General features: G+C 39.1%; 1 protein-coding gene across 4 annotated transcripts in view; it reads left to right on the forward strand.

The window, feature by feature from the left end:
• The window catches only part of LOC116815245 (sex comb on midleg-like protein 2), a 128,160-nt gene that overhangs the window by 61,603 nt on the left and 52,782 nt on the right, over positions 1-13,775 (forward strand). For 3 of the 4 annotated variants that reach the window (XM_032763416.2, XM_075060177.1, XM_075060181.1), the window contains 2 exons: positions 8,414-8,502; positions 9,968-10,211. In XM_032763416.2, the coding sequence (XP_032619307.1) occupies positions 8,414-8,502; positions 9,968-10,211 (333 nt within the window). Of the gene's footprint in view, positions 1-8,413; positions 8,729-9,967; positions 10,212-13,775 lie in introns of all 4 variants that reach the window. The other variant, XM_075060179.1, reaches the window with a different exon arrangement.

A 13,775-nucleotide genomic window follows, 5' to 3' on the forward strand; every position in this document is an offset into this window, starting at 1 on the left:
GCAGCCCCCACAGTAGATTTGCCCACTCCAAATTGATTCCCGACTGACCGGTAGCTGTCTGGCATTGCAAGCTTCCCGAGGGCTATTACCACTCGCTTCTCAACTGTGAGGGCTGCTCTCATCTTGGTATTATGGCGTTTTAGGGCAGGAGAAAGCAAGTCACAAAGTTCCATGAAAGTGCCCTTACGCATGCGAAAGTTTCCCAGCCACTGGGAATTGTCCCACACCCGCAAAACTATGCGGTCCCACCAGTCTGTGCTTGTTTCCCAGGCCCAAAATCGGCATTCAATAGGTAGAACCTGCTCCCTTACCAGCAGGATCTCCAAAGCACAGGGGCCCGCGGTTTGAGAGAATTCTGTGTCCATGTCCTCATCACTTTCGTCGCCGCGCTGCCGTAGCCGCCGCCGCCGCCTCCTCACCTGGCTTTGCAGGTCCCGGTTCAGCAGAGGTGTTTACAACGTCCACGATTGCGGTATTGATCTGAGCAGGGTCCATGCTTGCCATGGTATGGCGTCTGCACAGTTCACCCAGGAAAAAAGGCACAAAATGGTTGTCTGCTGCTTTCAGGGAGGGAGGGGTGAGGGTGTACCCAGAACCACCCGCGACAATGATTTTTGCCCCATCAGGCACTGGGATCTCAACCCAGAATTCCAAGTGACAGAGGAGACTGCGGGAACTATAGGATAGCTATGGAATAGCGACCCACAGTGCAACGCTCCAGAAATCGAGGCTAATCTCGGACCATGGACGCACACCGCCGAATTAATGTGCCTAGTGTGGCCACGTGCACTCAACTTTATACAATCTGTTTTACAAAATCGGTTTATGTAAAATCGGAATAATCCCGTAGTATAGACGTACCCTTAGATGAGAGAGGAGACAGAGGGACCTACATTGCTTCAATCGTTTTTCTCTTACACTTCTGTACCACTGTATGTGGTGATAGTGATTTTCCAAATATGTATCAGAGAATAGGAGCAAATGTAGTACACCTCTGCCCCAATATAACGTGACCCGATATAAGATGAATTTGGATATAACGTGGTAATATCCAAATTCTGGGGCGGGGGGGTGCGCGCTCTGGTGTATTAAATCAAGTTCGATATAACACGGTTTCACTTATAACATGGTAAGATTTTTTGGCTTCCGAGGACAGCGTTATGTTGAGGTAGAGGTGTATGTGTTTCCTGGGTTTAGACTGATAACTTCACACTACACTCTTTATTGCTGCTCTACAGAAGCCAACAGTCCCTTGCTACTGTCCTTCCAGAGGTCGTCTTCCCCACATAATCTTCCTGCACACTCAGATATCCATAATTTCCTTTCCAAAAAATCCCTCTGGTATTTGGACAGGTCTAAACTCAAGAGCATTTTGCTATTATAGGTATAGGGGTGTGAGCTCTGACTGGCATAGCTGTGCTAGCAAAAAACCCTACTGTAGATGTAATGTATACTGGAAAATCTGTGCTTTTACTAGTTTAGCTCAGAGCACTCCTAGTGTGGACACAGTTTATATTGGCCAGCAAAACTGTACTAAAAGTAGAACCTCAGCATTACAAACACCAGAATTATGAACTGACCAGTCAGCCGCACACCTCATTTGAAACCAGAAGAAAGCCATCAGGCAGCAGCAGAGACACTCCCCCCTTCCAAAAAAAAAAAAAAAGGGGCGCACGCAAATACAGCAAAGTATTGTGTTTAAACTACAAAAAAGAAAAAAAGGGGGGGAGCAGCATTTTTCTTCTGCATAGTAAAATTTCAAAGCTGTATTAAGTCATTGTTCAGTTGTAAACTTTTGAAAGAACAACCATAATGTTTTGTTCAGAGTTACAAACATTTCAGAGTTATGAACAACCTCCATTCCTGAGGTGTTCATAACTCTGAGATTCTACTGTAGTGCAGTTTTGCTGGCCAATATAAGCTGTGTCCACACTCAGAGCGCTCTACTGGTATAAAGAACAGGAGTACTTGTGGCACCTTAGAGACTAACAAATTTATTTCAGCATAAGCTTTCATGAGCTACAGCTCACTTCTTCGGATGCGTAGAATGGAACACACAGACAGGAGATATTTATACATATAGAGAACATGAAAAGGTGGAAGTATGCATACCAACAGGAAGAGTCTAATCAATTCAGATGAGCTATCAGCAGGAGAAAAAAAACTTTTGAAGTGATAATTAAGATAACCCATAGAAGGTGTGAGGAGAACTTAACATAGGAAAATAGATTCAATTAGTGTAATGACCCAAACTTTCCCAGTCTCTGTTTAGGCCTGAGTTAATTGTATCTAATTTGCATATTAATTTGAGTTCAGCAGTCTCTCTTTGGAGTCTGTTTTTGAAGTTTTTTTTGTTGCAAAATTGCCACCTTCAAGTCTGTCACTGTGTGGTTAGAGAGGTTGAAGTGTTCTCCCACTGGTTTTTTGAATGTTATGATTCCTGATGTCAGATTGTGCCCATTTATTCTTTTGCGTAGAGACTGTCCGGTTTGGCCAATGTACATGGCAGAGGGGCATTGCTGGCACATGATGGCATATATCACGTTGGTAGATGTGCAGGTGAATGAGCCCTGATGGTGTGCTGATGTGGTTAGGTCCTATGATGGTGTCACTTGAATAGATATGTGGACAGAGCTGGCATCGGGCTTTGTTGCAAGGATAGGTTCCTGGTGTTAGTTTTATGGTGTATGGTTGCTGGAATGAGTATTTAGCTTCAGGTTGGGAGGCTGTCTATAGCGAGGACTGGCCTGTCTCCCAAGATCTGTGAGAGTGAGGGATCATCTTTAAGATAGGTTGTAGATCTCTTGATGATGTGCTGGAGAGGTTTAGTTGGGGGGCTTATAGGTTGATGGCTAGTGGCGTTCTGTTATTTTTTTTGTTGGGCCATCTTCCTGTAGTAGGTGGCTTCTTGGTACTCTTCTGGCTCTGTCAATCTGTTTTTTCACTTCAGCAGGTGGGAATTGTAGTTTTAAGAGTGCTTGATAGAGATCTTGTAGGTGTTTATCTCTGTCTGAGGGAGTGGAGCAAATCCGGTTGTATCTTAGAGCTTGGCTGTAGACAATGGATCGTGTGGTGTGTCCTGTTGGTATGCATACTTCCACCTTTTCATGTTCTCTGTATGTATAAATATCTCCTGTCTGTGTGTTCCTTTCTATGCATTCACGAAAGTTCATGCTGAAATAAATTTGTTAGTCTCTAAGGTGCCACAAGTACTCCTGTTCTTTTTGCAGATACAGACTAACATGGCTGCAATTCTGAAACCTCTACTGGTATAGTATATCTTTTCCAGCAAAATGCTTCTAGTGTATCATGGCCAACTGTGTAATATAAGAGAAAGCAAAGCAGTGGTTCCTGTTCACTTCCTGTGGGTGGTGATTAGTAGCAGGAGCAGTTTCTCTCAGCAGCAGAGGAGTGCGTTCATTGTCTGTTCTGTTTGTGCATAAGCCCATGTTTAGGCTTGTATTTTTGTGGAAGTATTTGTGACACAAAATCACTTCAGGCAAAATAAAAAAAAAACTAAAAAGAGAGACTTCTTAGGCTTTACTTAAAAATACTAAACTTGAATTGACAATGTCATTTTCAAATCACACTTGCTAGTTTTATGAGAAAAAATAATTTTCCCTTAAGGCTCACTCAGCCTTGCTGTTTACAGTGAAGCTGTGTTCTTTGTGAATCGTACTTGCCACCAGGATCTGAATTCAGAGCTTACTTAACGATAATGATGGTGGTGATGTGTGAATCAGAATAGAATCTAGGTCACTCTTCTTGTATTAGAGGTCTGCCCAGGCCCAGACCCAAACCAGACCCAAATCCACCCAATCTGAGTCCAAGAGTGTTGTCATTTTCCAACCTGATCCTGACCGTTCCCTCCAAACCTGAGTTAGCGGCACCACTGCCACATCCTGCCCGTGGGGTTGGTGTGGTGGTGCTGGTTGCTTGTCCCAATCCTGTCAGTTGCCACCACCTGCTGCACTGTGTGTGTTCTGTGGAGTGAGAGATGCAGCACACTCACTTGGCAGTGCATATACTATTCAATGAAGCAGAGGTGGCCAGCAGGAGCGAGGCACGCAGCCACCACTGTGTCAACCTCCTGGGCAAGAGAGACTTCATAGGTGACCTGACCCGAGCCTCAGAGGTTCAGGTTGTTTTCTGACCCAGCCCAAACCTGATACTTGTAGTTGGGTCCCATCAAGTTCTTGTAGAATTGCAGGAATCTACTCTACTTCTGTCAAATACTGATTTAGCACTCAACAGACTCTGGTTCCAGGTGCTTAGCCAGTATTTTCTACCAGTTAAGTGGTGTGACTTTCTTTAAAACTTGGCAGCAGGCATGTACTGCTTAATGTTATTTTTTATATTCTAAATAGCTTTATTTTTTTTAAAAGTGTTCAATATAAATAAAAAATGATTTTTAAAAAATGTTATTCACCCAGTTTTAAACCATAACTACACTTTCAAAAGAAAACATTTTCTGTACTGTGATTTTTGACTTTACTGTGGCATTTCCTATACTTATAATGTATCATGTATGCTGTGGTGAAGTATACTTAGTGTGGTGTAGTAAGTATTTTACTCTATAAGGTTGCCTGTTGAATATAGTTGGAAGAGATTGTATTCTGACTTTCCAAGACCCTAAGCAAATTTAAACAGCTGCCATTTTATAAACCAGGCAGAGAAAATTTTCTTTCCTTTTCCCCAACAACACAAATGAATAATTTTGCCTAAAAATTATACCTCCTAAAACAGCTGTTCTAGTTAAATGTGGCACATGTGAGAATATGGTATAAAGTTTTTATCAGAACTTGTTAGGAGTAACCTTCATAATTCAATACTGACTTCGTTCATGGGAATACAACTATCTTAAATTTATGCTGATAAAACCTTTAATACCACATTAACATGTATTCCCTAAGTATAATAAAGGGAATATAAATATTAATTCTTCTTTGGTCAAAATAGAAAGAAACAGGAAGATATTCTCACTTGCACTTAGTAATCATACTTGACAATAAACCTAAGCAACCACTTTATAGTGGTCAGCGTTTATCAACAGTTAACCACACAGTATTTTCCCATGTAGCACAGTAGGTCTTTTCTATCTCTGATCAGCATGACTTACAGAAAAAATAAGAAAAATGTCCAGTAACTACCATAAATAAAAACCATTGAACAGCAACTCCAGTATATGTATTTGTTTTCAAGTTTATTATTTAAATGCCTACTTTTACTTCCTTTTCTTGGTTCTCTCAGTGGTATTTTGTGCTTTGTTGAGGATTTCATGACTTTTAATTGATAAAACCCCCCGCCCCCAATCCTGGTAAACTTGACCCTGGCCTACAGGACTTTGTATATTACAATATTTTCTTATTAATATTTGGGAAATGCATCAACTATGGGCTTCTGACTAGTGGGTGGATATTTTGAGAGAGATTTTTGTTCTGTTACTATATCATTGGCAGATGGATAAACAAGTGCTTTGGATCCATGAAGTAACTGTTCAGCTAAAGTTAAGAAATATAGAATGAGACTCCCTATCTTTTTCTACCTGTGATATTCCACTAGACCACCAGGAGGAGCCCACTCTTAATCCAACAGTGAAATACTCAGTACAGTAAGGCCAGAGTTAATCACTAGAGAGCCATCTGGATGTTTGTGCATTAGTACTCTGACTACTGAGGAAAATGGTTGTATTCCTGGAGAAGTGTAAGATAGGGTAGGTGGTCATGGCTGTATTGTAGTTCACTTTCACTCCCAGATGCAGGAAAAATGCAGATACCTAATGGCATCAGAGAACTTTTGGACAGACTGATCTTATTTCAAGTACAAATTGGGTCTCCACTACTGCTGATCCTCAGCTGCTAAGTAATATTATGTTGCAAGGCTCAGTTAATAATTGTTTTGAGATCCACTGGTGGAAAGGTGAAGTGTGAACAACTATTAAAATGTCACTCCATTGTACTCCAAACCTGAACCTTCCAAATTTTGTGAGGGGAGATAACCAAAATGGAGCAGCAGTTTTCTCTGTGTGGGTCTGTAATCTATTTAAAGTGTTTCAAAATACAGTGCTTGTGCCACTGTAATTATATTGCTTTAGGACCCGATATAATGAAAGCAGTATAACCCCTAATGTGGATGCATTTATTACAAGTATAAAGGTGCCTCGGTTGGTATCAAAATAGGCTATACTGATATTAGCACCTTTTATATTGGTATAACTACAGTTATGCTAGCTAGTTGCACATCTTTAACTTTATCCTTAAACTAATATAGTGGTACAAAAAATGTGTATAGACCAGTCTGTGGCCAGTGATGTCGTGTTCTAATTACCCTTTCTGTTCACTGAAATTCGTTGAAATGTTATACCTAAAAAGCAAATGTTTTTGTACTATCCAGGAATGCAAGTTTGGCTCCTCTCATAATGATCATCAGCCATTCTATTGCATAGTTTATTCAGGAAAAAAGTAGTCACACATTGTCCCTCTAGTCCTTGATTCTTTAGCGATAGCTAGGTTCCCACATTCAAACATTCTGGCATATATAGATATATTTTTGAAAAAGCCTTTTTGGCACTTTTGCAGCATCCTGTTCTTGGGTAAAGCTGGGAGCTAATTGGGAGTATAATTACCTCCTGCTAGACACTTACGCAACTGATTTTCCCAAGTGGAATGGAGCCTTCTGGTCCCAACATTTGATTTCTCTCACAGTAACAAATGAGTTAAAATAGTCCCTCCCACCTGAGCTCTAAACATATGATAGTTTCACATATTACATCAGGCTCAGTAGCGTTCAGTGTCTAGTTAAGGTTTCAAATTCAAACTTCCATTTGAAACTACTTATTTTTTTTAAATTACTTTATAATGTTTTCAAACGAATTCCTTTGGGGATAACATTTTCCATGCTCTAATTAGAAGTGATTTTTTAAAGAAAGCGTAAGTGAAATCAGTTGAGCTACTTTAACTGAGTAGTGTCACCACCCTTCCTGTTATTGGCATGTGCATTCATGCACTCTGTGCTTTCCAGTGAGAAATGCTCTACTCAGCTAATTCAAAAGATGAATCTAGAAACTTCCAGAATGGCATGTTTTATAAATCATGTTAAGACTTAGAAATCAATCCAAGTTTAAAAATCAGCTCAGTAGTTTCTCAGCTGTGAACATTTAAACATGACAATTTCTCACATATATAAGATCTCGTGTATCCAGTTTTAAAATGCAATTTAAGGAGTTGTGGACTTTAAACAACTTTTACATCGTCTGCTCAGTTAAGCACAATTTAAGGCCACTGTGTCAGGGAGCCATTACCAGGACAGGAATTAAGGTTTAAATAAGTAAGTAATCAAAAGTCATGTAAACTTTTCCTTATCTTCTATTAGTTATTTTTTTAAGTCATACCTAGATTGTAAGGCAATTCTTTAAGTCCAGACAAAGATTCTAGTAGTAGTTCTAGTAGGTTCCTGTTTTGTTGTTTTAGCTTTTTTTGGAGAGAACTACAACAGACTGACACCTGCTAAAGATCTGGCCCAAAATATCTGTTGTCTATTTGAATCAGTCTAGTAGCTTCCAACACAGCCCTGAAGGTGCCTCAAAAGCAGAGAGATATAAGCATGTCTCTTCCTTTACTGGGAGGTACTTGGTTCTAAGGGAGAATGCCATGGAATGAAGACTATTTCCACCAAACTATTGTTTTGATAAGATAAAGTTGTTTTTAATAAAAGCAGGTTTGGGTTATAGTAACTCTTTGTGCATTGTATTCACTTATTTTTTTAATCAAGAGTACTGGCATGGAAACATTCTCCACTTTGTGCAATTGCAATTTGATGCATACACTTACCAAAACGTTTCATTTCTACTGTTCCCTGTTTTGTTTTCTTGTCTTTGTAATTAAAGGATGTATTCTTTAATGGAAATTGGTTTGCACTTCCTTGTTTCTTTTTGTGAAAGAACCTGGTGAAAGAGCCTCAGTGGAGAAGAAACTGTGTCTAATAAAAAAATAAGAATTAGATGACAGAGAAGTTAGACCAGAGGATGTCATTTGAGAATGAAAGAAAACTGGCCCAGTAAATATAACTGGGTACTATGCAAGGAAGATGGTTTGAGACCAGGGAATATAGAGAATGATTTAATCTGCAGTACTACAGCTTGCATGTCTCTAGTCACACTTAATATAGTAACCATAATAAACGATTTTGCAGACAAATCACTCCTGAAAGGAAATATACTATCCAACACGTTTATTGCACTAAACAGCTGCCTTATGCATTCATGTGTATTGGCCACATTTATTTCTAGCCAAGTCCAAACCAGAGGGTTTTAGGTAGTAGTAAGGTTAATTCTGCATCCTTTTTCTTCCTGTATATTGTTTTATAAATGTGAGTCTAGAATCTTTTACACAACTAATCTATTTATGTTAATTAGGTTTCCAGATGAATGCATCATCTTGGCCAATGTTTCTGTTAAGAACACTAAATGGCGCTGAAATGGCACCTGCAGCATTCTTTAAGAAGGTAAGAAGAGAGGGGCTCCTAGTAAACAAGCTTCCATCAACTGGCCCATGATTACATGTGTATTGAGGATGCCAGGATATTGTACTGTTCTCTTCAGCATGGAAAGGCAACAGTGTTGTTTAAAATTACTTTGAAGTGGATTGGCAAGCCACAAAACTGCACAGGAAATGATCAACTTCTAGTCCAAATGGATGAGCACCTCTTTTCCTGTGTTTGGACCTTTAAGGTATGCTGTATTATTTAGAAAAAAATTGTTAGCTTGGTTTTTTTCATGGATTTAAGATGTCATGCATCTCTCGTTTGTTGACAGTAACATATTGATGATGTGTCTGTGTATGTGTTGGGCTAAAACTGGTAAGGGAGAATGAGAGCCACAGGAACGCGTGGGGAGTCTTTGCTGAATATTTATAGTTGGTGCATACTTAACAGTTGAGCTGTTAAGAATGTAGTGGGGACTTAGCTGAAAGTAATAAAAAAAAAAAATGCTATCCGTTTTAGAAGTATGGCCTTTATGCTGAAGAAAAGAGGATCTTAAGAAAAATGTGTGAAATGTTTTTATGCAAAAAATATGTAGCGATGCAAGTGTGACTCAGCTGATCTGTTGATTTGATTTGTCCTCTTACCATTCTTATGAGCTTGCTAAAATCACAGTGTGAAGTTCAGTGATTTCTTTCTTAGTACTGATAATGGCTTTGCATGAGTTTGTTAGTAAAATGTACATCGGGCTTGATCCTGTAAGCTCTTTGCTTGTGAATCCCCATTCATTTTGAGATTTGATGTGAATGCATTCATAAAATAGCTATGGCATGAGCAGTGGCACTACAAGCTTCTCGATACTGTCCCAGCAATATGCCTCAGCCCTTTTCTGGAGGATCTTCCTCTTGAGGGTGAGATCTAATTTGGTTTCCCTTCAGTCCTTTGGCCTTTCTGCAGAGACTGATAGAAGTTACATTGTGGACCGTTGTGTTGCTGATTTTTGTTTTGTTTGTCTGAGACCAGCTTATTTCACACAGGCCACTAAACAGCCTTCAGATGTTAATGATTTGTATGTGTATTTGGATAAGTAATAAAGAGCTGAAAGATTCCCTAGTCCATTTTCAATCCCCAGAAACATCCAGTCCCTTGTAGAAGTACATTTTTCTGATCCTATCCTCTCCCTACATAAAACTATGCCATTTATTTGTAGTTTGCATTGACTGTCCCACCATTCCTGTAGAACATATCAGATTTTCTCAACCAACTGCTTAAGTAGACTCGGCAGAACCTTGCTCGCAGTCACATAAGTAGGGGCAGAATTGAGCCTAGGTAATCTAGAAAACTTAAAATAAACTTGTAACATGTATTAAGTATGTAATTGTATAACCTTTTTGGGGTAGTCAGTATGAGAAGTTAGAATGTTAGAGAAGAGTAGCTGTTTTTCAAGAGTTCATGGAAACCTAGATGTTCTGCAATTTTATTTTGACAGGAACCACCAAAACCTGCTCCAAACTATTTTAAAGTTGGAATGAAACTTGAAGCAGTAGACAAAAAGAACCCTTATTTAATTTGCCCAGCGACCATCGGAGATGTTAGAGGAGATGAAGTTTTCATTACATTTGATGGCTGGAGGGGAGCATTTGACTATTGGTGCAAATATGATTCTCGAGATATCTTCCCAGTTGGATGGTGTGGCTTAACAGGAGATGCACTACAGCCACCAGGCAACAATGGTAAAACCACCAGTAATAACGCTGAATCTGTCTTCCCAAATTTTGCTGCTGTCAAGCAGCTGAGACTTAAGAACCAACTGATCTTATGCAGATTTTAGGATTTTGATATGTAAACAGCTGATGCAGATGAAATAGTGACACGTTTTCACTGTATCATACCCAAGGATTCCATGACTTTATTGGACCTCCATGACTTCTTTGGCTTCAGCTGTCAGCAGCCAGGGCCGAGTCAGGGCTGTGTGCCTGCCCCCACATCCAGTATGGCACTGTGCACCCCATGGCTACAGCCGGGGCTGGAGCTGTGTGCCCCTCCCCTGCAGCTTCGGTCGGAGTGTGCACCCTTCCTAGCCTTGTGCCTAGAGCAGGGGCTGTGTCCCAATCCTCTCCTGTAGTGGTGGGGCTCGGGCTGTCAATCTCTTCCTCTTGCCCCTTTCCTTCCCCGCCCCTCCCCATGGGGCTCCAGTTGTCATTGCTCCTCTGACCCCTGCTTTTTTTAGTAAAAGTCACAGACAGATCATGGCTCCCGTGAATTTTTGTGTATTGCCCATGACCTGTCTGTGACTTTTACTAAAAATAACCTTGACAAAATCTTAACCTTAATCATATATTTTTGTGTTGTCTCTTTGAGAAACTATTATTGCTCATTTACAATAGTTCCCAACTATTTGTGCACACAGTAGCTCTGGAAACTCTTCTTGACTGACATTTACATGACATAATTTGTTTCTTTATCATTCCTGCTCTAATTCTGATAATGGTTGAAGACCAAATCTAAACAAATTCAATTAAAACCAATTACATTCAAATTCTTCTGCAGTGAGAGATCTGGTTATGTTCAGTTCTCTGTGTACTTTTTGAAAAATATTAGACTTCATCTAGACCTTTTACTTATATTGTTGGTAGTCTCAATAATTTTGGTAGCTGCATTAATTGAATATCATAGGAATTTATATTCAACTTTGCATCAACACCTTACCTCAAGGTTATAGAATGGAGCTCTGAAGAACAACAAAAAAACTGTTTTAAAGTAGGATATGCAATAAAAGTTTCTTTATTGTTTCCAAGGGATTCAAACTCTAGGCTTACGTGTAGCATTTGCTTTGGGCTATAAACTTTCTGTTTTTGAAGTTGTATATTATTAGGATCTTCCAAATACTTTGTTTGCTGCTTACCTATCTAGTTATGTGAACCTATGGATAGCCCCCTTAGCTAATTGCCAACTTTGCTCTGTCATTATATACCCATTTCTTTCTTTGCCAAGGTATGTGAAATTAAAAAGGAATATCATTGTTTTATATTTGTGATATGCTATGGGGTCTCTTGTAAGATATCTAAAATCTGAAGTTTTGCTGTAAAACCATTAGGGTTATATTCTCTTACTCCTTTCAGATTCAAGATGTATGAAAGGAGTTTTTGTAATGAGGAATCGCATTTTAAAATTCATTCTACTGTTACTGAGTAATTTGTTCTAATCATGAACGGTTTCACTGTGTGTGTTAAGTGGATGAGAAACAAGAAGAGCACATTTCTGTAGAAAAGTTGGGAGAAAAAAGAAGACAAGTAACCATTTATGGTTCTTTCCCCAACATATTTCATTTTTAGGACAACAGTGTAAGAATCAGAGGTAAGGCTAGCCACTAGAGATTGGCATGAGAATTGGGAAGAGTTGTCACAGAAAATCTTAATGTAATAGAACCTGTTAGACTGAAACAGGGTTAGGGAGGAAAGGTGATCCAGTGGTTATGGGCCTAGCCTGGGACTCCCTGCTCTGCCACAGACTTCCTTGGACAAGTCACTTAGTCTTTCTGTGCCTCATTTGCCTATCTGTAAAATGGGGATAACACCACTGCTCTAGCTCTCAGGGATGTTGTGAGGATAAAGGCTAACAAATACAGGCTATGAATAAGATGTGTTAAAACTTGTATGGAAACTTCATATATGTTCATTATGAAAAGATTTTCAAAAAGCATAGAAGCACTCAGATACTACGATAATGGGGGTCATGTAAGTACCTTAGGTAGGTAGAAAAAATAATAATAATACTGTCTTTTTAAAAAGGCTTTGAAGATTGGAGGGTTTTCTCCATACAATTGCATTTCTATCATTTATAGCTAGGAACAGAATTTTAAAGCAATACTTCTGTGAGACTGGTGATGATGAGAAGTAAGCTGCATTTCCAGTCAATTCCCAGGGTGATTGTCATATTAAACAAGAGATTTAGACATAAGAAATATGTTTTTTAGTTGATTTTGGTGACAGCTTCAGCCTTTTCCTCAGCAACTTTAGCTTGGGATCTTAAAAGGTGACTAAGAGTTAGGCATCCAACTCTCACTGAAAGTTAGGTGATTAACTCCCCTAGGCTCCTTTGAAAATCCCAGTTGTAATTTGCAGCATACAGAGAAATGTCATCCACTGCCTTTCTGTTGATAAATTGTCCATCCAGCAGTTTAGGTCACGTGGTCTGTTTTTTTTTTTTTCTATGAATGTTTATGAAATTTAAGGAAAATATCAAGGACTTGGATTTAAATCTAATCCCAAAGCTTAAAGTTGCATAGGATTTTGGAGAACGGAAATGGCTTTGATATCTTGTATCAACATCTTATCTTGATCTATGGCACCTCTGTCATCTGAAGATGCAACTGCAAGCAAACTGATCCCAAGTTCATAGGACTTAGAATCAAAGATCTCTCTTCTATATTCAAATCTAATATATAGCGACCTGATATTCTATATTCAGATCTAAATCCTTCCTGCAGTAGTGGACCAAAATGGAGATTATGATCAAGAGAAACCTTTGAATATGTGGGTGAAAAGAAGTTCAGAACTAAACTAATTTGAGCTATAATAATCTACTGAGTATATTTGGTAGGAAAGAGGCTGGCTACTACTGAGTATATTTGGTAGGAAGGAGGCTGTATTTCCCTATTGTTTTGGAAGCTAAATTGAAAGGAATGTGATGTGCTATTTCCCAAAGGAAAAATTATGGAGCAGGCTACAGCTTGATGGTTTGACGTATGCTGTTAACTAGCAAATGTCTGTTGGAGAAATACCTGTCTTTCACTTTCTCACTCCACTTTAGACCACTGGAATTTGGGCACATTTGAAAGATGACTCCTTTAAAAACACTGTGTTTCAATATCCCAATCTTTGAATTAGGAAAGAATTTTCATGGCTTTACAGAAGTGTTGTGAAGCTTAATTTTTTTTAATGCTTGCAAAAGGCTCTTTCTTCCCTTTTCTTTATCACCTAATTGTTTTCATCTTGTCACCTTCAGTCTTTTTTTGTTGCATGCTTTAGGGCTGAAGTGTAGAGCTTTTTTTACATTGAGGCCTGATCTACACTAGAAAATTAGATCAATTAAATTCACACTCCTGAATGGCATAATTAAGCCAACCTAAGGCTTTGTCTGCACTACACAGTTTTGTCAACAACAGTCAGCTTTTGTCAACAACATAGTGAAAGTGTACATCCTGCAATGCTCCTTTTGCCCACAAAATTCGTCTGCTTTGTTGACAAAATAAAACATAGAACTTTTCTGGGGGCAAAGTTATATCAACAAAGAGT

This window comes from Chelonoidis abingdonii, chromosome 1, assembly GCF_003597395.2.
Source record: "Chelonoidis abingdonii isolate Lonesome George chromosome 1, CheloAbing_2.0, whole genome shotgun sequence".
Classification (NCBI taxonomy): domain Eukaryota; kingdom Metazoa; phylum Chordata; order Testudines; family Testudinidae; genus Chelonoidis; species Chelonoidis abingdonii.